This window comes from Cebus imitator, unplaced genomic scaffold (genome assembly GCF_001604975.1).
Source record: "Cebus imitator isolate Cc_AM_T3 unplaced genomic scaffold, Cebus_imitator-1.0 Scaffold81, whole genome shotgun sequence".
NCBI lineage: Eukaryota > Metazoa > Chordata > Mammalia > Primates > Cebidae > Cebus > Cebus imitator.
The window spans coordinates 722,024-746,787 of record NW_016107396.1 but is presented as its reverse complement, the minus strand read 5'-3'; the positions used below and the strand labels follow the sequence as shown (position 1 = coordinate 746,787).

The 24,764-nt window shown below is 41.5% G+C and overlaps 1 protein-coding gene and 2 pseudogenes across 1 annotated transcript in view; 1 reads left to right on the top strand and 2 right to left on the bottom strand.

Annotated features, from left to right (window-relative positions):
• The first annotated feature begins 377 nt into the window (after window positions 1-377).
• Window positions 378-24,764, top strand: part of ENPP1 (ectonucleotide pyrophosphatase/phosphodiesterase 1) — an 85,001-nt gene continuing 60,614 nt past the window's right edge. Inside the window, exon 1 of the mRNA XM_017533236.2 lies at window positions 378-629. Within this exon, the coding sequence (XP_017388725.1) occupies window positions 390-629 (240 nt within the window). The 5' untranslated portion in view covers window positions 378-389. The remainder of the gene's footprint in view (window positions 630-24,764) is intronic.
• LOC108307797 lies at window positions 13,035-16,593 on the bottom strand (annotated as a pseudogene).
• Window positions 20,363-23,324, bottom strand: LOC108307798 (annotated as a pseudogene).

The following is a 24,764-nucleotide window of genomic DNA, read 5'->3' as shown; positions in this document are numbered from 1 at the left end:
TTGGGGCCCCATGATCTCATGCCCTCTGCAGACCACATGCTGCAATTTCAGTCCGGGCCGCGCCGCGAGGCCACGCAGGGCGATTCCTGCAAGTGTCGGGAGGGTGGCCGCGACGCGGGGAGGGGACGGCTCGCGGGGGAGAAGTTCAAGACACGCCCACGTAAGGGACCCAAAATAACCGACACGCAGAGTGCCCGAAATCAGACAGGAAGCCCAGTAATCCGGGGCGTTGAGTCGCTGTTCCCTGACAGCGAGAGCCTGGCGTAGGGCGGGGAGCCAAGGGTCCGACCGCGAGGGGCGGGCGCGGCGGGGCGGGGAGGGGCGGGGCGCGAGGCGCGGGCCTATTAAAGGCGCGGCCGGGCGGCGGGCTCGGAGCGCCCGGGGCCACCATGGAGCGCGACGGCTGCGCGGGGGGCGGGAGCCGCGGCGGCGAGGGCGGGCGCGCTCCCTGGGAGGGCCCCACGGGGAACGGCCGCGATCCGGGCCGCAGCCACGCCGCCGAGGCGCCCGGGGACCCGCAGGCGGCCGCGTCCTTGCTGGCCCCCATGGACGTGGGGGAGGAGCCGCTGGAGAAGGTGGCGCGCGCCCGCACGGCCAAGGACCCCAACACCTATAAAGTGCTCTCGCTGGTAGGTGCGCGGCCAGGCCCGGGCGCCCGGGAGGGCTGGGAGGACGGAGAGGGCGGCGCCGAGCTCCCGCGCCCGCCGCGCGGTCTGCCCGGGGCCCCGGAGGGAGGCGTGGTCCGGGAGCGCCTCTTCGCCCGCGCGCTCCTCCGCAGCTTTTGCAAGTGCTCTATCTCTCCGCCCCTGCCCGGTACCCTGGTAGGGCGGGATGGTTCACTCTCACTTGAATAGCGGATGCCTGTGAAAGCTCGCCGTCCAAAATGGTCATCCTTAGAAATACTCGCCCCCCCTGACCCAGGAGAGTACGAGGTTTTAGAGGAGAAAAATGACAAACGCGAAAAATTGTTGGTCTTAAGAAGGTGCATCGATGTGTTGCTTCTTTTGAGGGGCTCTGAGTGCTGTATGCGTGACTTTACTTGGGTTAACTGGTTCCAGTTGAAGAGTTAGCAGAGCTCTTTAAGTTTTATTAGGAACTTTAGGGAACACTTTTTCCCTTTGGCTCCGTTTTGGAATTTCCTTGCAGCTGCTCAGAAATTCCATGGATATTCACGTTATGTGACTGAAGAAACCTTTATGATTCTTTACCCTGTCTTCTAACCATAGGCCACACGGTTTGTGTTGCTAACAAAAGCTACCTGTTACTCCTCTGCTGTTTTGCTATGACAGTTGCAGGACCCACAGTCAACTTGATGAAATGTGGGGATTCGTTTTTATAGTGAATTCATGATGGAAAGTGTTGATTGAGAGAAGGCCTGAATTCCTGGCTGTTATTCATTGCTGAGACCTTGCATTAACTCCCCCTGTTAAAACGCGCGCTTTGAATGAAGAGACCCCCCCAAAAGGGCTTTGTGTAAGCAACGTGGATGTTTATTCACCTGAGTGCAGGTGGGCTATGTCGAAAAGGGCTTTAGCGAAGGTCTGTGGGATAGGAGTTGGTTTCATAGGTTGGGGCAAATTTTTGGGGTAGGGGGCAGGGGTGTTATGGAGTAAGATTAGTTACAGTGATGGGGGTAGGGGCAAGGAGTGTCATCATAAGTTCAGTTACAATGGCGAGTGGAGTAAGGCTTAAGAGTAGTTAAGATGGCAGGGTGGGGTGAGGAGTATTCACATTATCATAATACCAGTTAAAATGGCAGGGTGGGTTGATGTTGGGTTGGGGGGAAGCTCCACTGGGTGATCAGGGAGAATGGAGAATGCTGGCAGGGGGTGGGGGTGATTAGCAGAGCCAGGCAAGGCTTTAGACTTCTGGGTCCGGGCTTGCACCTAGAGGTCTAACACTCGCCAAACCTAATTTTTTTCTGTGTTAAAATGGAAACATTGACTCCCTTGTGCATTGCATGGGATTATTGTGAGAATCAAGCTGAAAAATGTGTGTGAGGAAGTAAATTGGAAACCCCAGGAAATGGAATCATTTTTATCGTATTAAGTGGAGATCACAGATTTCTATGTATAGTGTACCCTAAAATATGAGTGAACTTACGTATGAGTGAACAATACTTCGTAGAAAAACTTCTAATTTTTAAAGTCTCCTTTCATTTTGTATGCATTTCCATTTTCACTATCTTTGGGATATCATGGAGATGCTACAATACTTTGAGGAATCAATCTTCCTCGACTTAAGAGATGATGTCATATACTTTGTATTTACAAAGAAGCCTAAGGTTCAAAGAATAAGTATCCCGAGCCACATGATGTTTGCATCTCAAGATAAAATTTTGCACCTTGTATTGTATCACTGTTTGAGTCTGTAATAACACGATATTGATAAGGACTTAGTCTCTTGAGTCACCTTTTTAAAATTTTGTTAATGGAAGACCTTAGCTTTTACAAGCTGATCACTTAAATTTTTTAGTATCCATACCTTCAGATGTTTCACTCATGATGAGGTAGTCAGTCAATAAGTGTACATGGAGTCTGTGTGTAACTCCAGTGCAAAACCATTTTTACATGCCTACAAATCTTTAAAGGTTTTTAAATGCAAAATTTAGTTTTTAAATTGTTCTTGCTCATTTACTTATACATCCACAACAGATATCAGCAAAGGTCAACTTTTGGAACAAGCTTTCTAGTCTTTGAGAACTGCAGTCAACTGGTCAAACAGCATTCCGTTATGGTCTGATGATGCAACTCTGGGCATTTGACATGGAAGTGTCCTAGGACTGATTTCCACAAGTAGGACTACCGTGGACCTTTTTTATTCCATTGATTGGGGTCTTTTGCATCTATTGAATTGGAAAGAATTCTTACTTTATATCTTTTGATGGAACACTGTGAGATATTAACATAAAATGTCACCAATAGACCTGGTGCAGTGACTCATACCTATTATCCCGGCACTTGGGGAGGCTGAGGCAGTTCAATTGCTTGAGTCCAGGAGTTTGAGACCAGCCTGGGCAACATGACGAAACCCCATCTCTACAAAAGATACAAAAATTAGCTGGGTATGGTGGCATGTGTCTGTATTCCCAGCTACTTGGGAGGCTGACATGGGAGATTCACCTGAGCCAGGGAAAGTTAAGGCTGCAGTGAGCTGTGATTTTGCTACCGCTCTCCAGGTTGGGTGACACAGTGAGACCCTTTATTGTTGAAATTGCTATTTAGTGATTGAACTGAAGTTGCAAACTCTTATTCCTTCTCTTCCCTACTTCAGTGCTTTCTTCCCCAACCCTCATAACCCCCAGAATTTTCCCACATAATGGGCTCCAAAGGGAAAAGGCCCAAAAGGAACCTGACAATTATCATCAAAGAGCTCTGGGACATGTCTTCTAGAGAGGAGCTACAATTATAGAATTCCTTTTTTTTCAGATTAAACCTCAGCACACTTTATAAAGCTGCAGAAATGAATTGGACTAATTGGACCCTGGGGTTGGGATTAGGACAGGCCCACCACAGTGGTCCTCAGCTACACTGTTTTAATTTAGCAGGATAAATAGAACAGTTGCCTTGCCTTGTGGAGGCAGTCATGCTGAAGTGGCAATGTAATTACATTATTCTGCAGTTTTCTCAGATAAACTAAAATGTAGAGGCGTGAGAGTGGGTGAAGAAATAAGGATTCTGTCCTAACATGGCTTCTCCCCAGTGTGGTGTTTGATCCTAGGAGAGGGTCACCAAGCTCTGCTTTAGAGGCTTTTGGCCCTGGGCCCTGGGAATGCTTATGCCTAGGCATTGAGCCAAACTGAGGAAAACAGCAAGAGGGAAAAGCAAGTATTGTTCCCTACATGGATCAGTAGGTATGTTAAATATTAGGTGCCTTTCCTTTGCTGTAAATGAAGTTTTGAACTGAAATGTAGACTTCCGCTGAGATGTTGCATTGACTTGGAGATGTGTTTAAATATCCCTCTTGTTACTTGGCATGATTTTAGAGGATCATGTAATTCTTAACGACATTGCAATACATTCTCCAGTTAGCTCCTCAAAAGCATTATTTTGTGTGTGTGTTTGTGACCTGCTGTACTTATGAATACATATATCTGTGTATCTGTGTATGTGTAAAGGGCTTTGTGTGTGGGTGGTGGTCACTGAAGACTACTTTCCTGTTTCAGTGAAAGAGTTCTTTTTTTTTTTTTTTTTTTTTAAATATAAGTAGAGAGTCTGTTTGGCCCAAGTTCGAAGACTGCAACCCAAGAGCACAGATTCAAGTTGCCCTGAGTATATGCTCCTATTAGTAGCAATTACAAATGGGTTTTTAAAGGAAACAAGAAGAGGCAGTTCCTAAGTTTTTTATCAAGCATTTATGTTACAATAGTAAGCTATTAGTTGGCTATACATTGCTCTTTGTAGCACAGATTCCAGAAACATGAAGATAGTGGGTGAGGCAGCTGTCAGGAACAAAATACTTTAAAAGATTTGCCCCTAGGAATGGGTGCAGAGATGTGACTGATGTCCCATGCTCCTGTCTCTCAGGGCCTGATAAATTTTGCATAGTTCGCATTTCTCAGACTGCTCTGAGCAATTTTTCTTTCTCATTTCCTCCTTTTGATAAAATCTTTCTCTTCTGAAAATACTGAGGATCAACATTTTGGATGTAAGTTTGTCCCACGTTGCTGGGAAGGCTCATTCTGGATAATCTTGTCCCATGTCAGAGGGAATGAGCAGAAGTACTAAAACTTAAGAACTTATTGAGATTTCAGGGCCGAATGGGTTGGCAACAATTCAGGGTTTGGATTCAACAAGAAAGGGACAGAGGAGTGGGATCTCAGGCCATTCACTTACGCTGGAGTTGTCATGTTGGATCAGTTCTAAACATTTAGCTATTTTGATTACTTTTTTGTTATAGAATTTTGTAGTAGACTTTAGATATCTAGAAATACATAGCATAATCAATTAAAGAATAAAAAATATGACACAAATAAGGATAATTATCAACAAAACAACTTGAAACACAAATATGAAAAGTGTTCCTATTCCTGAAGGTAATCAAATGAATATTTTAATCCACGTGTTGTCCTGGTCTAAAGAACCAAGTGCTGAAGATCTCTACTGAGGAAGATGTCCACTCAGGCAGGGCAGCCTGATACCGTCTTATCTAACGTGATTGGAAAGAGTCCTTTATTTCATGGCATTTTCCATTAAACACAATCTACAGGTTAGAGGCCATGATCTTTGATGTTTTTGTCTCCTGAGAGTTTGCTGTTAAAAGAATCCTTAATTAATTTAGAATTTTCAGTGAGAAACTTATAAGGCCTTGGCAATAATGAAGAATATCACCTTGTTAATGGGAAAACCAAACTCTGTAAAATATTTTAAAGAGGTTTATTCTGAGCCAAGATGAGTGACTGTGGTTCCGGGAAACATATTCTCAAGGAGTCCTGAGAACATGCACCTGAGGCAGTTGGATTACCATTTTTTTTTTTTTTCGAGACGGAGTTTCGCTCTTGTTACCCAGGCTGGAGTGCAGTGGCGCAATCTCCGCTCACGGCAACCTCCGCCTCTCGGGTTCAAGCAATTCTCCTGCCTCAGCCTCCTTAGTAGCTGGGACTACAGGCGTGCGCCACCATGCCCGGCTAATTTTTGTGTTTTCAGTAGAGACAGTGTTTTACCATGTTGACCAGGATGGCCTCAATCTCTTGACCTTGTGATCACCCGCCTCTCCGTCCCAAAGTGCTGGGATTACAAGCGTGAGCCACCGCGCCTGGCCAGGTTTACCATTTTTTAAAATATATTTCAGGGAGGCAGGAGTTGCTAGCGAAGACATATATCAATACATGAAAGGTATGTACATTGATTCCATATGAAAAGGTGGGATGTCTTAGAGCAAGGGCTTACCAGTTATTTATTCAGTGTATTCAGAGATTCTTTTTTTTTTCTTTTACGACAGTCTTGCTTTGTCACCCAGAGTGGAGTGCAACGGTGCGATCTCAAGCCACGGCAGCCTCCCCTTCCTGGGTTCTAGCAGTTCTCCTGTCTCGTCTTCCCGAGTAGCTGGGATTACAGGCACACACTGCCACTCCTGGCTATTTTTTTGTGTTTTAGTAGAGATGGGGTTTCACCATGTTGCCCAGGCTGGCCTCAAGCTCCTGAGCTCAGGCAGTCCACCCACCTCAGCCTCCCAAAGTGCTACGATTATAGGCATGAGCCACCGAGCTTGGTGATTCAGAGATCCTTTAATCTGCAATTGATTAAAGGGGTAAGGCTCTGTTTAAAACTTAGAATCAATAGAAAGGGATTTTGTGGCTGGGTGTGGTGGCTCATGCCTGTAATCCCAGCACTTTGGGAGGCTGAGGCGGGTGGGATCATTTAAGGTCAGGAGTTCGAGACCAGCCTGACCAACATGGTAAAACCCCATCTCTACTGAAAATAAAGAAAAATTAGCAGGATGTGGTAGCACATGCCTGTAGTCCCAACCACTTGGGAGGCTGAGGCAGAAGAACCACTTGAGCTCGGGAGGTGGAGGTTGCAGGGAGCCAAGATTGCACCATTGCACTCCAGCCTGGGTGACAGAACAAGACTCTGTCTCAAAAAAAAAAAAAGAAAAAAAGGATTTTGTAAGTTAAGCATGCTATATAGCAATATTATGGTTTGCATACATGACTTAACTTTCTCCTTGCATAGCCTTAAGGTCTTGTTTATAACTTGATGTCTTATTGCCACAGACTGTTTTTTGCAGTCTTATTTCTATTGTAACATTAATGCAGGTCAATTGTTTTGCCTAAACTCCAAAAGGAAGGGAGTATGAGGTGCATTTGACCTCTCTGCCTATTTTGACTGAGAACTGAGTTTTTAAGGTTTCTCTGGGGTCTCCTTGGCCAAGAGCAGTTCCGTTCAGTTGGTTGAGGGCTTTGGATTTTATTTTTAGTTTACAACTTTTCAGGAGAGCGGGTTCATAAGCTCCTTCATCCAGGTGGGAGGATTTTCGCATTCTTATTTGAAAGGGAGAAAGCTGAGGGTGTAATGTAAGTTAAACAAATGGAAGAGCCTTAGGCCAGGGAAAGTTAAAGCTTTCTGTAAGCTTTGCCAATTGACTTTTCATTATTCCATTTATTTATTCTTCCACTCTGAAAGACTGGGTGTGGTTTGCACAGTGGAAAGGCTGATGCATCCTATCTCAATCAGCTTCAACTACACAAGATAAGATTTCAGGCTGAGCATAGTGGCTAATGCCTCAAATTCCAGTACTTTGGGAGGCTGATGTGGGAGGATTGCTTGAGCCCAGGAGTTCAAGACCAACCTGGACAACATGGTGAGACCTCCTCTCCACAACATGTGGTAGGACCTTCAGAAATGGAGAATGCAATGGGTTCATGCTGGTACCAAGCACTGATTTTAGAGAAAAACACCAGGCAATGGTGGGAAGTCACTGTGAATCCTGCTGACCTAAAGAAGAAAAACTGAGGCAAAATTAATGTAAGTAGAGAGTTTTATCTGGGCCAAGTTTGAGGAATGCAACCCAGGAGCCTAGATTCAATTTGCCCTGAGAATATGCTCTGAAAGAGTTCATTGTAAGTGTCAGAAGCTGGCATTATTTGAGATTTGGGAGTAAAAATTATAATTCAGTTAGCTTCCTTTTCCTTCCCTTACAATCCATTATCTTAACTCTAGAATACAGAAGGAAGAATGTTCAAGCTAAGTCCCTGCTCTAAATCAGACTTGGAGCTGACATCACTCTTTGGTTTATAAAATGTGTTATCTCCCGAGCCGTAGTTTAACATTTTATTTCAGAATAACCAACGCATCTTAAGAGGCCAGAGAAGTGTCCCCTGTGTCCCTTATGGTGTTTGTTTCACATGTTCTAATAAAATGCACAAAGGATTCCTAGGAACCCAAGTATTTACTATTAGGCCGAAGGTGGTACCTGGCACTCAGTATCAGCTTTTAATTGGTTGGACGAACGTCCTGCATTTTAGTTAGACTGAGCCACACTTTGCCTTGGAAAAGGGGAAGATGGGAAGACTGAACACACAAGCAGGGACCCATGGGGCCTGTGATGGTCAGGAATCCAAATAGAGATGACACTTAGGTGTAAATTCAGGTGTAAGATTTAAACTGAGACATACATTTATTTGGGTATAGGGAGATGGAGGAGGTAGCGAATGAACAGAAGTACCCAACTAAGGTGAGTGTGCCTAAGAAGAGGCACACTCTTCTTGGTGTGCCTTGGTGATAACTTGGATTAGAATCAGAAATCTAGTCAGTGAATATTCCCTCAGGTACAAACACTCCAAGTGTGGCAGTCGGCCTGTATGAACGAGAGTCTCCTTTACTCCTTCACTGTCCCCAAGGCCTCTTTGATTTTGGTAACTTTGCTGCCACACCCGAGTTCAGTCTTTGTGATTCTTGTAGATGGCGCACTCTTCAGCATTGCTTTCCCATCACTTCCCTTCTTGTGCCTTGAATCATGTTCTGGTATTCCTCTGGCACCATTTATAGCTCAGCTGTTTCTACTCCATGTAGTCTTTTTCTCAGGGATAGGCAGCTACTGTTTCAAAAACATTTTGCTCATTTCTCTTCTGTTTCACTTGTTTAGTTAACTTTGGACACTCAGTTTTGTCATCTCCTGCTCAATCATAACTCTGAAGAAAATCCCTGGTGGTCACATTGAGAGACCTTATGTGTTCTGTATGATAAAGAACTGGGGCCGTTACCCTTTCTAGAACAGAAATTTTCATCTATCAGATTTTTTTTTTTTTTGAGACGGAGTTTTGCTCTGTTGCGCGGCTGAAGTGCAGTGGTATGAACTTGGCTCACTGCCACCTCCGTCCGCCTCCCAGTTTCAAGTGATTCTCTTGCTTCAGCCTCCCGAGTAGCTGGGATTACAGGCACACACCACCACACCTGGCTAATTTGTGTGTGTGTGTGTGTGTGTGTGTTCTAGTAGAGACAGGGTTTTACCACATTGGACAAGCTGTTCTTGAACTCTTGACCTCAAGTGATCTGCCCACCTTGGCTTCCCAAAGTGCTGAGGTCACAGGTTTGAGCCGTTGCACCTGGCTCTATCAGGTTTTCATCTTCATCCAGCTGACTCTTTGCCTTAAGTAGAAATATTAAAGGCAAATGAAATAGTTTCATATTCAATTTTGCTTTTTAGTTTGATGAATACCATGGTAAGATATTTGTGTGATATTTAAGATACAGCAAGTATATTTCATCTATATTATGGCCTTTTTTTTTTTTTTTTTTTTTTTTAACAAGCCAGAGAACTTTATCATGATTCATAACTTCTTTTTTTTCTTGCTAGGGGAAGAGGCATTTTAAGTTCCAGACAACTTAGGAACAAATAAGCTTTTAGAATACAACTTGTAATTAGAGATCTGCTTTTGGTTAAAATAAACATGCCTCCATCAACCATAAAATATCCCCCAACAAGAAAAAATAAACAAGAAAACTTTTAGCAAATGAACTCAAGGCAGAACATAGATTACTCTTCTAAGCATAAATATTCAAAATTATGACCCAACTCAAAAGTTTCTTATCAGATAAAAACTAAGTTAAGCATTTACCAAGGAAAGACAGTGTAGTAACACATTTAAGGTTTTTCAAAAGAGTGACCAGCACATTCAGTTAAATATTAACGAGAGGACTCTATTTTCTGAGTATTTTAGTTATCTGAGATTTAGTTACAATTAAGGTAATATCTGTAGTGTCTTTGAAAAATTATTCTTACCTTTTTTTTACTTTTAGTTTTTAGAAGAAGAGTTGGTAGAAAGGTAAATGGTAGAAGTTTAGATGATTATAATCATTTATGTAGCACTTGGCAGTTTTAAAAAGCATTTTCTCATATATTTTTGATTGATCCTCAATACTCCACAACTGTGAAATAGGAAAGTGTGGTGACAGTCAATTCTGCTTTACAGATAAGGAAGCTGAGGCTCAGTCAGGGATTCAGCCAGGTTTTCATGAAAACGTTATTGTGCATAAAAACCACCTGGGAAGTGTTAAAGACAGAGATTTTTAGGCTCCATATTAGATCTAGTATGGTTTATTCGATTTGGAATGGACCCAAAGAATCTGTACTTTTTAACAAGTACCTCAGGTTATTCAGATGTAGGTGGTTCATTTACTCCACTTCTAGAAAGAGTGGGCCAAATTTATAGGCAGAAGCCACACCATTAGTAAGTAATAGACTATCATGTTAACTGGAAGGACTTTTAATTACAGATTTTTATCATGGACTAATAGCTAATGCCATCCCATTCATTTACTCAGTGTTATATCCTAGTCATCAAGCTTGGCCCGCTGTTGGGTTTCCAACTCTCTGTTGCCCGGTTCAATATAACAATGTGTAAGAAATTTCTGGTGTGATGATGCCTCTATAGTGAGATGTAGTGTGTGTCTTTGGTAGTTCAGTGACTAGATTCCAAAATTAGTGGAAACCAAAATTAGTGCATTTTATTAATGTGAAACTAATAATCAACTGTTTCTGTGAACTTCCAAAGTATGTATACTTTTGGGAAATTGTGTTTTTCTTCTTAGTTTGAGTTTCTTTCTTGGCTTATTTTTAAATGCAGTAGAATAGAAAAACAGAGAGTTGTGATGGAAAGTCATTTTGGGCTGGGTGAGTTGGCTCATGCCTCTAAAGGGGGCCAAGGCAGGAGGATCACTTGAGGCCAGAATTTAAGATCAGCCTGGGCAATATACTGAGATCCCATGTCTCTCTCTTTCTTTCACCCTCTCAATCTCTCTTTATCTCTCCCTCTCTTTTTCTTTCCCTTACTCCTTCTCTTTTTCTTTCCCTTACTCCCTCTCCCTCCCTCTCTCCATATATATATATATATATATATATATATACACACACACGCATGTACACACACATGTTCTCCATATTATATACATATATGTGTATGTGTACATATCTATATTTTATATGTATACATATAAGAAAGTCATTTTGGAGGAAGTGAATTGTCACAAGTATATCTCATTTATGGATTGACCATTTTCTCACCATTATTTCAGGACTTTGCACAGACTTAGCTGGCAAACATTCTATCACAGGTGTGATCTGAGAGTCTTAAAAAAAAATCACCCTATCTTGGTTTTCAGGTGAATATTTTTGAGAAAGCAGCTTGTTCCTAAAGGTGTGTTTCCCAACCCTCCTCCCCCTTAGAAAGCTTTTTTTTTCTGACATTAGCAAGCATCTGGGGGGTCTTGATGAACCATCTAGGGCCTGTGATCTCTTATGGTTAGAGAGAGAACTGAAAAGAAAATCAGTGGTTTTTTATGATGTTACATAATAACTTGTGTAGTAAAATAGATATAACCATCATGAAATTTTTTTCAAATAAAGTCTCATTGGTCAAGAGTATTTTTTAGTGACTCTGGATTTATTTTTATTTTTTTATTTTTATTCTTTTTTTTATTGCATTTTAGGTTTTGGGGTGCATGTGAAGAACATGCAAGATTGTTGCATAGTCACACACGTGGCAGTGTGATTTGCTGCCTTCCTCCCCATCACATATATCTGGCATTTCTCCCCATGCTATCTCTCCCCAGCTCCCCACCCCCCACTGTCCCTCCCCTATTTCCCCCCGGCAGACCCCCAGTGTGTGATGCTCCCCTCCCTGTGTCCATGTGTTCTCATTGTTCAACACCCATCTATGAGTGAGAACATGTGGTGTTTGATTTTCTGTTCTTGTGTCAGTTTGCTGAGAATGATGGTTTCCAGGTTCATCCGTGTCCCTACAAAGGACACAAACTCATCGTTTTTGATGGCTGCGTAATATTTCATGGTGTATATGTGCCACATTTTCCCTGTCCAGTCTATCATCGATGGGCATTTGGGTTGGTTCCAGGTCTTTGCTATTGTAAACAGTGCTGCAATGAACGTTCGTGTGCATGTGTCCTTATAGTAGAACGATTTATAATCCTTTGGATATATACCCAGTAATGGGATTGCTGGGTCAAATGGAATTTCTATTTCTAGGTCCTTGAGGAATCGCTACACTGTCTTCCACAATGGTTGAACTAATTTACACTCCCACCAACAGTGTAAAAGTATTCTTGTTTCTCCACATTCTTTCCAGCATCTGTTGTCTCCAGATTTTTTAATGATCGCCATTCTAACTGGCATGAGATGGTATCTCAATGTAGTTTTGATTTGCATTTCTCTAATGACCAGTGATGATGAGCATTTTTTCATATGTTTGTTGGCCTCATGTATGTCTTCTTTTGTAAAGTGTGTGTTCATATCCTTCGCCCACTTTTGAATGGGCTTGTTTGTTTTTTTCTTGTAAATCTGTTTTAGTTCTTTGTAGATTCTGGATATCAGCCCTTTGTCAGATGGGTAGTTTGCAAAAATTTTTTCCCATTCTGTTGATTGCTGATTCACTCTAATGACTGTTTCTTTTGCTGTGCAGAAGCTGTGGAGTGACTCTGGATTTACTTATTTATTTATTATTTTTATTTACCATTCTTGGGGTATAGACTCTGGATATATTTATAAGCAAAAGACAACACAGCACAAAATTTGAGCTAAAATATTTAAGGCAGCAGTTCTCAAAGTGTGACCCAGGGATCCCTGGGGGTACCTGAAGAGGCTTTTGATTGTTTTTGTTTTTGAGACAGAGTCTCAGTCTGTCATCCAGGCTGGAGTACAGTGGTGTGATCTCAGCTCATTGCAACCTCCACCTCCCCAGTTCAAGCCATTCTCATGCCTCAGCTTCCCGAGTAGCTGGAATTACAAGTGTGCACCATCATGCCCTGCTAATGTTTGTGTTTTTAGTAGAGACGTGTTATGGCCACGTTGATCAGGCTGGTCTCCAACTCCTGGCCTCAGGTGATCCACCTGCCTTGGCCTTCCAAAGTGCTGGGATTACAGGCAGGAGCCATACAGCATTTGGCCTCTGAAGAAGCTTTCAAGGGGACCTTACGTTCAAAATTACTGTAACAACAAGATTAAGACATTATTTGCCCTATCACTGTGTTGACTTTTATACCGTGGTATTGAAGGAGTGATGCACCTTAGCAGGAGTTATTCCAGTGGCACCGATTGTACAAGTCATGCACTTGTAATTAAAAAAAAAAAAGCCATTTCACTAAAAAGAACACCTTAGATGAAGCAATAAAAATGTCCTTGGTGAAGCAGATTTAATAATCTCAAACCTAGATTACCCATTTTATATTCTGTGTGACACAATTGGAAGTATGGGTGTAGCAAATCTACTGCATATTGAAGAACTGTTCTAGAGGAAAAGCAGCTGTGCAGTTGTTTAAGTTGCAAGCTGAACTAGCTAATTTTTTTCAAGGAACGCCATTTTTATTTGAAAGAACTGACAAACTTTTTATTTAGACTTATTTATTTGGCACGTTTTCTCAAAAATGAGTGATGTTAGCTTGTCTCTTCAAGGAAAACCAATGACGCTGTCAGTTGTCTATGATAAAATCTGAGGTTCCAAGCAGAAATTAGATTTCGTAAAACTTGTTTGTGCCATTTGAGTGTCACAGCTTCCTGATTCTTACACAAAATTGATGAAGACAGTGAGGAATGTGTTTTTTTTAATGTTGTTTAATGACATGCATTAACATTTGGAAGAATGATAGAGCTCAGTGAACCAATGTTTCCAAAGGACAAGTCGATGATATTACAAAATTATGCATTGGTATAATTTCCATTCAAAGTGCAAGATAGACTAAAAAATTTTAATGTAACAGTATGAAAAGTTCAGTAACGTCTTTTCCATTTTTATGCCATAATTTTTTTTTATAAGACAAATATATTAAAGATAAAAATTATTTCAGGAGCACAGATATATGCATACTATCGAAACAAATACGAGGTGATTAATAAATGAGAACAAATTACCAATGAACAGTGTTTCTGAAGTTGAAAAGGTGACACTAACAGTGCTAAATACACAGCCTTTTGTTTTTTTCTTCAGATTCAGTTTTTTTTTTGTGAATTTAATATGAAGATGAGGAGTCCATTTTGCAACCTAAAATATTTACTTATTGAAATAAGTAAATATTAATACTTTAATAAACTATACAGAAAAGATAATGCGATAGACATGTGCATTTATGGAACTACATGTCAGTCAGCCAGTTCCCTGCAGAGGGAATTCCCAGCATGACCTCATTCATTTGTGAGGACACAAAGCGTTCCTTATTTAGACACCCATATTAATCTACTGCTCCAGCATGGCCGGCCCTCCACTTATTGATGGTTTCCTTCTGCTGTGAATGCACATGTCCAGTTGTCTGCTTCTTGGAATAGACATTTTCCTTTCTCATCCACCAGCCATTAGAGGAGGACTGGGACCTTGCCGATGATTGATTCTACCCATTCTGGTGGCCCTCTTTCATCATCATATCTGGAATCAGATGAGTTTCCATAGCTGCTGCTTTTTTTCATATCTTGCTGAAGCAGAGTTTTCAAAAGCAAAATCCACAAACTCAGCTATTCCCCAGAAGAAATCCGTTATCCAAGATAATCTCCATGGAGACTGACTCCAGCTGTCTAACACTTGTCCATTTGAGAGGTAAACCATCTTGCCCCCATTCTCTGCTTCAGAGCAACTGGCCATTTAAGAAATTCATACTTTTAGAATTTTGGTATGGTTTTTAAGAAGAATGTCCATAGTCATCTGAAAAGGCATCTTAGGGTTGTCAGTAATTTTTAGAAGTATAATGGGATCCTGATAAGAAAAATTTTGTGAACATAGGCTTTTAGGAAAGATGTACATTCAGTAATATTTTTAAGAACTAGGGGATGTGAGGGTGATCTGGCTTTGACATCTATCACCCCATTGATCACCAGGGCTGAGTTGGCTGATCTGGCTGGCTAGGCGGGTGTCCCTGTCCTCCCTCACTGCTCCACGTGTGTCCCTCCCAAAGATGTGCGCTCAGTTGAAGAGGGTGACCATCTCCAATAGATGAGGACCAGTCTTTGGTCAAGGGTACATGAGTAGCTGCACTGCTCTGCTAGAACCTGCAGACAAACACTCAAGAACTAGGGAGAGGAGAGTGAAAACGTAGTTACAATGATTGTATCTTTACATTCTTTTATAGATTTCAAAATACTTCTACATCTCCTACCTCATTGGTCCAAACCACAGCTCTGCCATTATCCGTCCCCATGTTAGAGATGAAAAATTATGGCTCAGAGAAATTTTGGGGATTTTTCAAGATCATAAAATTAATAATTCTGTTAATCTCATCTGTGTGGTTTATTGGTGAATAGTTTTGGAGTCAAACAAAATCAGGTTTAAATCCTGGCACTATTACTAGCTGTTTGAATATAGACAAAAGAGTTTCCTAAGTATCAGCTTCCACAACTATGGCATAGAGACAAAATTATATCAGAGTGTGTTATGAGAAGTAAATCAATATAACGTGTACAAAATAGTGCATAATGTGCCCTGAATAAGTGGTTGTTTTTCTTATTACTGTTGATGAGCTTCAATGTGACTGTGAATTTTTTATTTTTCCTTACTTAGAAGGCACTTTACATCCTTAGTACCTAAAGTGTGGTCTGCAGACTGGCGTATCAGCATTAGAACTTGTAAGAAATGCAGAATCTTGGGCTCCACCCCAGACCTACCAAACCAAGATCTGCATTTTTGTAGATCCTCAGAGGTTTGTCTCCACAATTAAGTTTGAGGATCAGCACTCCATAAGGCCGTGAGACGGTACAGAAGGCAACGCACCTGGAATTTCTGTAGCTGGGAATTCTAGTTAACCCTCGCTGTGCCATGGACTTCATACATGATGTTATGATTAGAAACATAAAACAAAATGAAAAAACTCAGTGGTCCTCCATGCTCTCAACTGTGGTTGCATTGGGTTGAACTGGTGTTACCGCTGGTTGCATTGGGCCCTTTTCCATCCATGAACCTCAGCAGCACATTGGTCCAAGTAGCCCCATTGCTCTTGCGTGCACGGAACACTGCATAGTCTCCTCCCTCCACATGTGCAGTCTCCATCTTTCAGGAACCTGCCTGTGCTCTCGTTTGTTGCTTATAATTTAATTGCCTTCCTTTATTCTGCACTGGCTTGTCCTTTAATTGCTCTTTATTGCCTGAGCCTTGCCAATCTTCTGTCTTTGCTGTTACCTGATAACATTCAGTTGTTTTTCCAATTCAGCCATCCGTCTATCAGAATATCATGTAGATGATGCTTTCCATCGCACCATCAAAGGAACTCTTCAATTCAGAGTTTCCACTGCAGTCCTTTCTCAATAATCAACAGTACACTTTGACACAAAACCAAAACAAAGGAATCTTATACCAATGCTTTTTCAGGTGATGTTAAATCAGGTTAAATGTCCTTGGCACAGAGTTTATTCCATAATACTTCATCATCCAAACACACTAGCCTCCTGTAAAGTGCCACCCAGCAGCACCACTTCGATTAGAATCTCTGGGAGAGGAGGAAACAGGTGAATGAAATATTCATGTGAGAATGGGGTGGTTTAGGAGCAGTATGAATAGACTCTGTTGGTCTTACCTACTTTTGAATTATTATTTTGAAATAAGCAGGAAACAACTCTACATGTACATGATTTATTTAAATACCTTACTAATCAGCAAAAAGATAAATGAGAAGAATGTTGACATATATAAGTATTTATACATTTGTTATCTCTTAGAAACTTTCTAAGAATGTTGAGTGTTATGTAATGATTCAAGCAAAGGTCTTCAGAGACAGGGATCATGTAAAGAGTCTAAACTTGAGTCAAAAGAATAATTTGCTGTGTGATCTTTGAACAATTACTCTCTTTTTGACTTTCAGTTGCCTTAACCATAATATGAGGGATTGGATTAGATGGGTTCTTTCTAGTTCTGAAATATTTGTATTGAGAGCTTATAATATTTTCCCCTTGTTATAAAAATACTACCTATTGCAGAAAATTAAAAAAATATAAACAACTATGAAGAAGAAAATAAAAATTGCTTTTATCTTATTGTTTGCTTTTGGGTTTTTTTCCCTTCCAGGACTTTTCTATGTGTATGTATTACTTTAAAAAAAAAAAAAAAAAACAAAGATGAGATCACTTTGTGCATACTATTCTGTTGCCTTTTTTCATTTATATTCTATTATGAAATTTTACCATTGATAGACAGCTTTCTAATTACTTTTCATAAGTAGGATTTTGAGACGTTTATTTTAGTATCCTCAAATCAATAGATAATCTTTGAAACTATTTCTATGCATACTTTAGACATTCTCAGTCCCCAAGAATTTCCAGTTTTTGGTACATGTTTGTTTTCCATTTTATTCATTCCTCAGCTTCATCTCTCTTGCTGATGTTTCTTTCTCATGGTTAGATTACTAACTTTTCTAAAATAATAACTTCTCTGCATTATGTTTCTGCTCAGAATTTTTCTGGGACTGCCACGACACACAAGAAAATACATACTCCTAAGCTGAGATTAGTTTCTGTTTCCCACACTTGGGATAACAGTAGACCTTAATTACTGTAGGGCTCACCATGAATAGTTTCATCCATTTGTAGCCGTGCTGAAAGTCTGTGACACATGTTCCGTCATTTATGAGTTAATATTTGTCAACCACTTAGAGTAGACCCTTGCTGATAGTAAATGCTAAGTGTGTTTGTTAAATACATACATTACCTATTTGTGTTTACTATTTGTTAAATACATGCATACCTATTTGTGTTTGCTGTTTGTTAAATACATGCATACCTATCTGTGTTTACTATTTGTCTGGCCCTATGCTAAACACATATCTCCTTTAATGGGTACAGTTCTGTGAGGTAGGAGGGAGCAAACTTGTTGGCCTGGGAGTGTCTGGCCTAGCTCCCATACCTCAGCGGGACTCAGTGTCCCACATGTTGTATGGGACATGCATGTAGTATCAGCATACTTTGTATTTAGGAGTTTGTGGGGCTCATATTTGTTTCAGTCAACTGCTGCTCTGATGGCACTTTGCCCCAATTTAGAGAGTCAAAAAAGGACTGAAGATGCATATCTCTCTCCAGCATTCCACACCTCTGAAACACGCCTTCCAAGACTGTCTACTCAGCCTGGTATGGTTCTCCAAACACACTTTGTACAGATTATATCTGTTTTCTACCTCCAGAGTGATTACTTTTTTTTAATTGAAATGGAGTCTTGCTCTGTCACCCAGGCTGGAGTGTGGTGGCGCGATCTCGGCTCACTGCAACCTCCACCTCCTGGGTTCAAGCAATTCTTCTGTCTCCGCTTCCCGAATAGCTGGAATTGCAGGCACACACCAGCACGCCTGGCTAATTTTTGTATATTTAGTAGAGACGGGGTTTCAGTATGTTGGCCAGGCTGGTCTCGAAATCCTGACCTCAGGTGATCCACCTGCCTCAGCCTCCCAAAGTGCTGGGATTATAGGCATGAGCCACCACGCCCAGCCTCTCCTTTTCTTACCCAATAGCAGGCACCCCCAAGACCCAACTCAATGTGTCCTCAAATCAAACATTCCTTGGATGCTCTTTGGCACCATCTTCCTGTCCTAGAACCACTCAATCGCTGCTTAATCCTGTAGAGGCCATAGAGCTTAGTGGCTAAGGGCCAGACTGCTGGAGTATAAATTACATCTCTGTCAATAATTGCTTTGTGTCTTTGGGCAGGTCCCTTAACTTCCCTGTGCCGTAGATTCATTGCCTATTAAATAGGGATAATAATGGTAGGTACCTCATAGTTTTGTTTTGAGGGTTACATGGATTTATATTTATAAAATAATGAGAAGAGTGCCTGATAGTAGATGCTAGATCAGGGTTTAATATCTTAATTGCTATGGTTTGTAAGTTATTTAACAAATGTGTAGAGTTTCTACTGTGTGGACAGTCTGGTACAAGAGGCTGGGGGCTAAATGGTCAAAGGGAAAGTCTACTTACTCTCTGTTTTTTGGGTTTATTTTGAGGGGACCAGATATTTATCAAAGAATTACACAAGAATATCTCACTCAAGTTGCAGCTGAAGTTAGTGCAACCCAGAAGCTGTGCAGGAGTTAGAGAGGGAATAGTGAGGGGGAATTGGCCTTGTCCAGGAGGTCTGAGAAGGCGTTTCTTGGGAAGTGACAGGTGAGCAGAAGGAAATTATGAGGTAAGGCAGCAGCAGGGGAAAAGGCCCTGGGCTGGGAGATGACACAGTCCAACCTAGAGCTAGGAGGAGGCCGGGATGGCAGCTGTGCAGCGCTGAGTGGAGTGTAATAGGGACGAGGTGGGAAATGTTGCGAGAGCCATCTCCAGGTAGGATTTTGTATTTTGTTTTAAGAGCAATTGTAGGTTGGGCATGGTGGCTCATGCCTGTAATCCCAGCACTTTGGGAGGCCGAGGCGGGCAGATCACTTGGTCCAAGGGTTCAAGTCTAGCCTTGGCAACATGGTGAAACCCCCATCTCTACTAAAAAATACAAAAATTAGCCAGTTGTGGCGGTGCACACCTATAATCCCAGCTACTTGGGAGGCTGAGGCACCAGAATTGCTTGAACCCAGGGAGGCGGAGGTTGCAGTGAGCCGAAATGGTACCACTTTACTCCAGCCTGGGTGACCAAGTGAGACTGTCTCAAAAAAAGAAAAAAACAATGGGAAATCACCGAAATATTTTTGTTTGGTTTCTTTTTAATTTTTGTTCTTAGTGACAATACAAGGTCTGATTTACTTTTGGAAAAGTCATTTTATAATAGCTTTAGTGGCACAGACAAAGGCAACCTGAAAAAAAAAAAAAGCACACTATCTTTTTTTTTTTAAATTGACTACTTTGTATTTTTTTTTCTGCTTGATTTTAAGTTTATAGACTTGTTCATTCCAAGATGATAACCACTAACTACTTGTGGCTATTTAAATTAAAATTTAATTTAATTAAAGTTTAATGAAGCAAAAAGTTTAGTTCCTCAATCACGTTGGCCACATCCATAGTGCTGTGAAGTGGCACGTAGCTAGTCACTTTCATATTGACAATACAGATGCGTGGAACACTTTTAGCATCTTCAAAACTTCTCTTGGATACCATGTAAAAATTGTGATATTATAGTATTTTTTAAAATACCTTGATAGTTCTCCAGTTAACAATGATGAAAATGTACATAGCACTTGTTCAAGAAACATTTACTAGAAGAAAAATGAAAAAAGTTACGATATCAATGTTCTTATAAATATTAAGATTCCTTCTCCAAATGATTATTGAATATGATTAAGTTGACTTAAGCCTTAATATATACATGAAGAAGTAATGTGTTTCCAAAATTGTGTTCCGTTTCTAATTATAAACTCATGTATCAATTACTAATTTTTTTCATAATACCCATTTTTCATCTTTATTAACTTAGAAAAATTTACTTCTTATTTAAAGTCCTGAGGCATACTTTAAAAAAATGATTTTGAAATATGGGTCTCTTTTCATTAGGTCAACATCTGTCTAAGCACATCTGTAAATATTCTGTTACAGGAAGAGTATTGAGCAAATACTCTTCAACAATCAGACAGCTCTGTTTTAGGGACTGATATCCTTCCAGTTCAGAAGGAAGTGTTTCCAGTCATTACCAATGAGCTCCAGATGAGTATGGTTTGACAACTCACCCATGTGAGGGGACAAATCCATCAAGCTCTTTTATCCCAAAGGTAAACATTGCAGCTTTTTGCACTGAAACAGCCCATCTGGTAGCATCTCAGTATTATTGCTGGTCACAGCAAAGTACTGCAGATTACTTGGATATTGGATTTCTTCTGGAATGAAGGGCAAGTGGTTATAGCTTAGATTCAAATAATGTAGTTTGCTGCATAGGAAAAGCTGCAAGGGCAGATTCTCAATATTATTATGACCCCCAAATCGCTGCTCTAGGTTAGATAATGCCTCAATTCGTCTAGGAATATAAGCAATGTTATTGTGCCATAACTTGAAGCAGGAAAGATTCTGAAGACGCTGAAACTAATGATCTCTTCCACAGTTTAAAGTCTGTGATTTCCTTTAGGTCCATGCAGATTATTCAGGCCGAAAATGGAGTATAGACTGTGTTCCAGGTCATAGCTGATCAGTTCTAGGCTTTTTGCATTGACCATCTTTTTCAAGTTGTTCAGCACAACCAGTTGCTTCCCTCATTATCAAGGGAACAATTTCTGCAGTGAAGGCAGGAGGTCGGGAACAACTTGTGGGATTGGGGAGAGGCTGCTCTTCAAGTAGAGGGTTCTCAGACTTTTTAAGTCCCAAAAGCCCTCCAACTGCATAGTACTCAACGTTTCAGGGAGAACGTAGCCTCCCTGCGTGGCAGAGAAAAGGTTCCCACACAGGGGAAACATACCAGTCCTTCAGATTCTTCAGGTGAAATACCCTGCATGGGATTTTTGCCATTTCAGGAAACTTCAGGCACAGGGTTTAAAAATTTTCCTCCAAAAGAGCCAGTGCAGGATCGTCTACTACCAGAGACGAATGGTCCACATGATGCTCCTTGAGGCTGCCCAGCTGTGAGACAGCAGAGGGCAGCTTCACCTCCGGGATCCGCTCCAGGCTTAGCAGCTCCATTTCCGTGAACTCAAAGACATTGTGTGGAAGACCACTGAGCATAAAAAGATGCCGTTCTGCCGTGTCCTGGGCATTTTTCCCAAGCTTATGCTTCAGTTTCTCAACTGTCCATTTGTTATTGAGGTTGATCTGTTTCAGTTTGAGATCACTGACCTCTGATAGGAATATGGAGAAGTGTCGGGCATAAAGAGGATTATACTGATCAGCCAGATGAAGGATGAAGACAAAGTCATTCTTAACATCAGGGATATCACTGTAGTTGCTTTCTCTCTCTCTCTCTCTCTCTCTCTCTCTCTTTTTTCTAGCTGGAGTCTTGCTCTGTTGCCCAGGCTGGAGTACAGTGGCACGATCTCAGCTCACTGCAAACTGCACCTCCTGGGTTCAAGAGATTCTTCTGCCTCAGCCTCCTAAGTAGCTGGGACTACAGGCCCGCATCACCGTGCCTGGCTAATTTTTGTATTTTTAGTTGAGACAGGGTTTCACCATGTTGGTCAGGCTGGTCTCGAACTCCTGACGTTGTGATCCACCCACTTCAGCTTCCCAAAGTGCTGGGATTACAGGCGTGAGCCACTGTGCCCAGCCTGCTTTTTTCTCTTAACTCCTCAAAGAAATATTGCTTCAAGGAACTCCTCAGCACCCACCACACCCTATAGGAGGAGGTCAGACCATAGAGTATATCCAGAATGGCATAAAATGAAGCCAGAAGCTTAAAGATTTCTCCCAACGAGTGGACACACTGATAGTGCTTATATCCTATAAAAACCTGCACATCAACTGAACAGTCAATTTCAAGAGGGATGTAGGTTAAAAAAATATGGGACATAAGTTATGATGAGCACAAACAAAATGACTTGGATTATTATCCACTTCAGATACACTCTATAAATTATGTCCTTCTGTTCCTCATGCATGCCAGATCTTCTTAGTTTTCAAAGATGGCTTTGGCCTGTTGCCCCTCCTTCTTGTCCAGACCACTGGAAGTTGGGCTTTCTATGCCAGCTGACTCCAAACCTGACTGCAGGTAGGACAATGACTGCTTGCTGGAATCTGTGTCAGCTGAACATCCTGAGGAGGAAAGCAAAATCTTGGACTCAGAGAGTTTCAGAGGCCTCATTGACTGCTCAGCCACTGTTTCTGACAGGGTGCAGGTGATCCATGAAGAATTGAAGCTCTTTGTAAAGGATGGCCACAAAATGCTCAAGCCTGGAACTAGTACTGGGGTAGTGAAGCCAAAAGTTGCTGGAAGCTGCAAAGAAGAGTGTGTGCAAGAGCACCAGCTAGGGAGAAAACTTTGCAAACCAATGGAGCTGTTTCTTGTAACAGATGGCATTGATGTGGGAGTACTGCTGTCAGTGGAGGTCATTCTAGATTCGGAGTGGGAGCGGAAAGTCGCGTCCCAGGATTAAAGGATGTGTTTATGTTGGCTTTCGGGATGTCCCAAGGCACGGCACAGTGATTGTCAAATTCCGCTTTGTATGAAGACAGTGCAGAACCCTGCTCTGCGTCAGCTGGAGAGCTCCGGGCAGCAAGCCCACCAGCAGCAACATAATTAACGTGTTGTAATACCAGAAGACGTCCCACCATAGTTTTAAGATGTGATAAGATGACTGGGCATCTGCTAAGAAACATTTTAGCTCGGTTAGTGTAATCATGCCTTTCCCTTCTAAGAGGACAGAAATATAATGAAAAAATATTAAATAAAAAATGCTTCAGTCAGGTGATCTACACCTTTCAAAGTTTCTTAGACACACCATCTCTGTGTTTGTCTTCATTCCTACGAATGCTGGTCAACTGGAACCCTGCAATTAGTCTCAATTTGAAAAATTACCTATCTTTGGCCACAGGGTCAGTGGTGGACGGAGCTAATGAGTTGCAGTACCTGTGGGCCATCCAGGTAGTGAGGTCTCCTAGTAGCTGGAAACACAAGCTGGAGCCCTGCAGAACTCCAGCCCTGGGCCCTGCACCTGCGCATTCCCCTTCCTTACCTATTTTTAAATTCTGTCTTTGAGTTGTTACTGTAATTGTGCTGGAATAAATACTAGGCCTTTACAGAAGTTAGGTGGTGGTTTGTATCTCCCATTTCCTGTCTGCAGGAAGAATTACTAGAAATCCTCTGTTTAGTTGTCTTTTTGTTTGTTTCTACTGAGCCCATCTTTCAAAGATAAACACAAGGTGCTCAAATGACTATATTCCAAAAATTATTTCAGAATAAAACAGCAATTAAACTACAGAAACTTAACTGCAGATTATGTTCTTTCTACCCTTTGTTTTTCGTCTCTGACTCACTATCCACATAGGTAAGATACTTGCCTAGGCAAGAAAAACTGTCTTTTGGGTAAGATTTATAAGGCTTTTCCTTTCAGTCCATCTGTTGGGTCCTCAGAAAGAGCTGTTCTGCATCATTAATACGTTGCTTTCCTCTCTTTCCTGTCTTATGAGCTGAACTAAACTTTACAATTCTTTTCTGAAGTAATTTATTACTATTTTTTTTAATGACATATCTCGATAGTTGCTGCAAAAGAGACCAACTATTTTCAGAATTGGGGGATAATTTTTCTTTTTTTTGAAATCCAACTGAAGCAAGATCTAGCTAAAAGATTTTTTTGCATCGAAGAGATTTGAGAATTGGAAAACAGGATAACCCCCAAAATGGAGAATTCATTGCCTGTATTAAATTTAGTTTAGATTGTACCTTGGGATGTCTGTCTGTCTATCTGTCCATCCAACCATGTATTTATCTTGTTCTGATTATTTACTGTTAGTCAGAGTCCAATTAGAAAAACAAAGCTCATACTCAGTAACTTACTCAAAAGAATTTAATATAGGAAATAAATACCACAAGTGTTGGAAGAGTTAATGGTCAAACAGGGAATGGTGGGACCCTAAGGCAACCCTGAGAAGAGTGGTAGAAGGAAGCCACTACCACCTGGAGAGCAGGAAGGGCAAAATAAAAAGGTGGTGAAACCAGAGTTGAGAACTTAGGCTTCGCTGTAGCAGCTAGGACCCTGGGGAGATGCAGCCGGTGCACAGGTCCCACTTGGAGCAGGGAGGACAAGGTTGATATGTTCTGATTTCTCCCTTCCTCCCACCCTCCAATGTTCTCTTTCCTGTTGGCTTATTCTGGCCTGATGCTTGGAGTCTGGGAACTTGGGAAATAGTAGTCAAAGTTATTTCTCTGAGCTAGCAGATCAAAACAAAGGAGTGTCACAACTTGGGTTTCTTGGGAAACAGACTCTTAGATGGAAATGAGTGTGCCT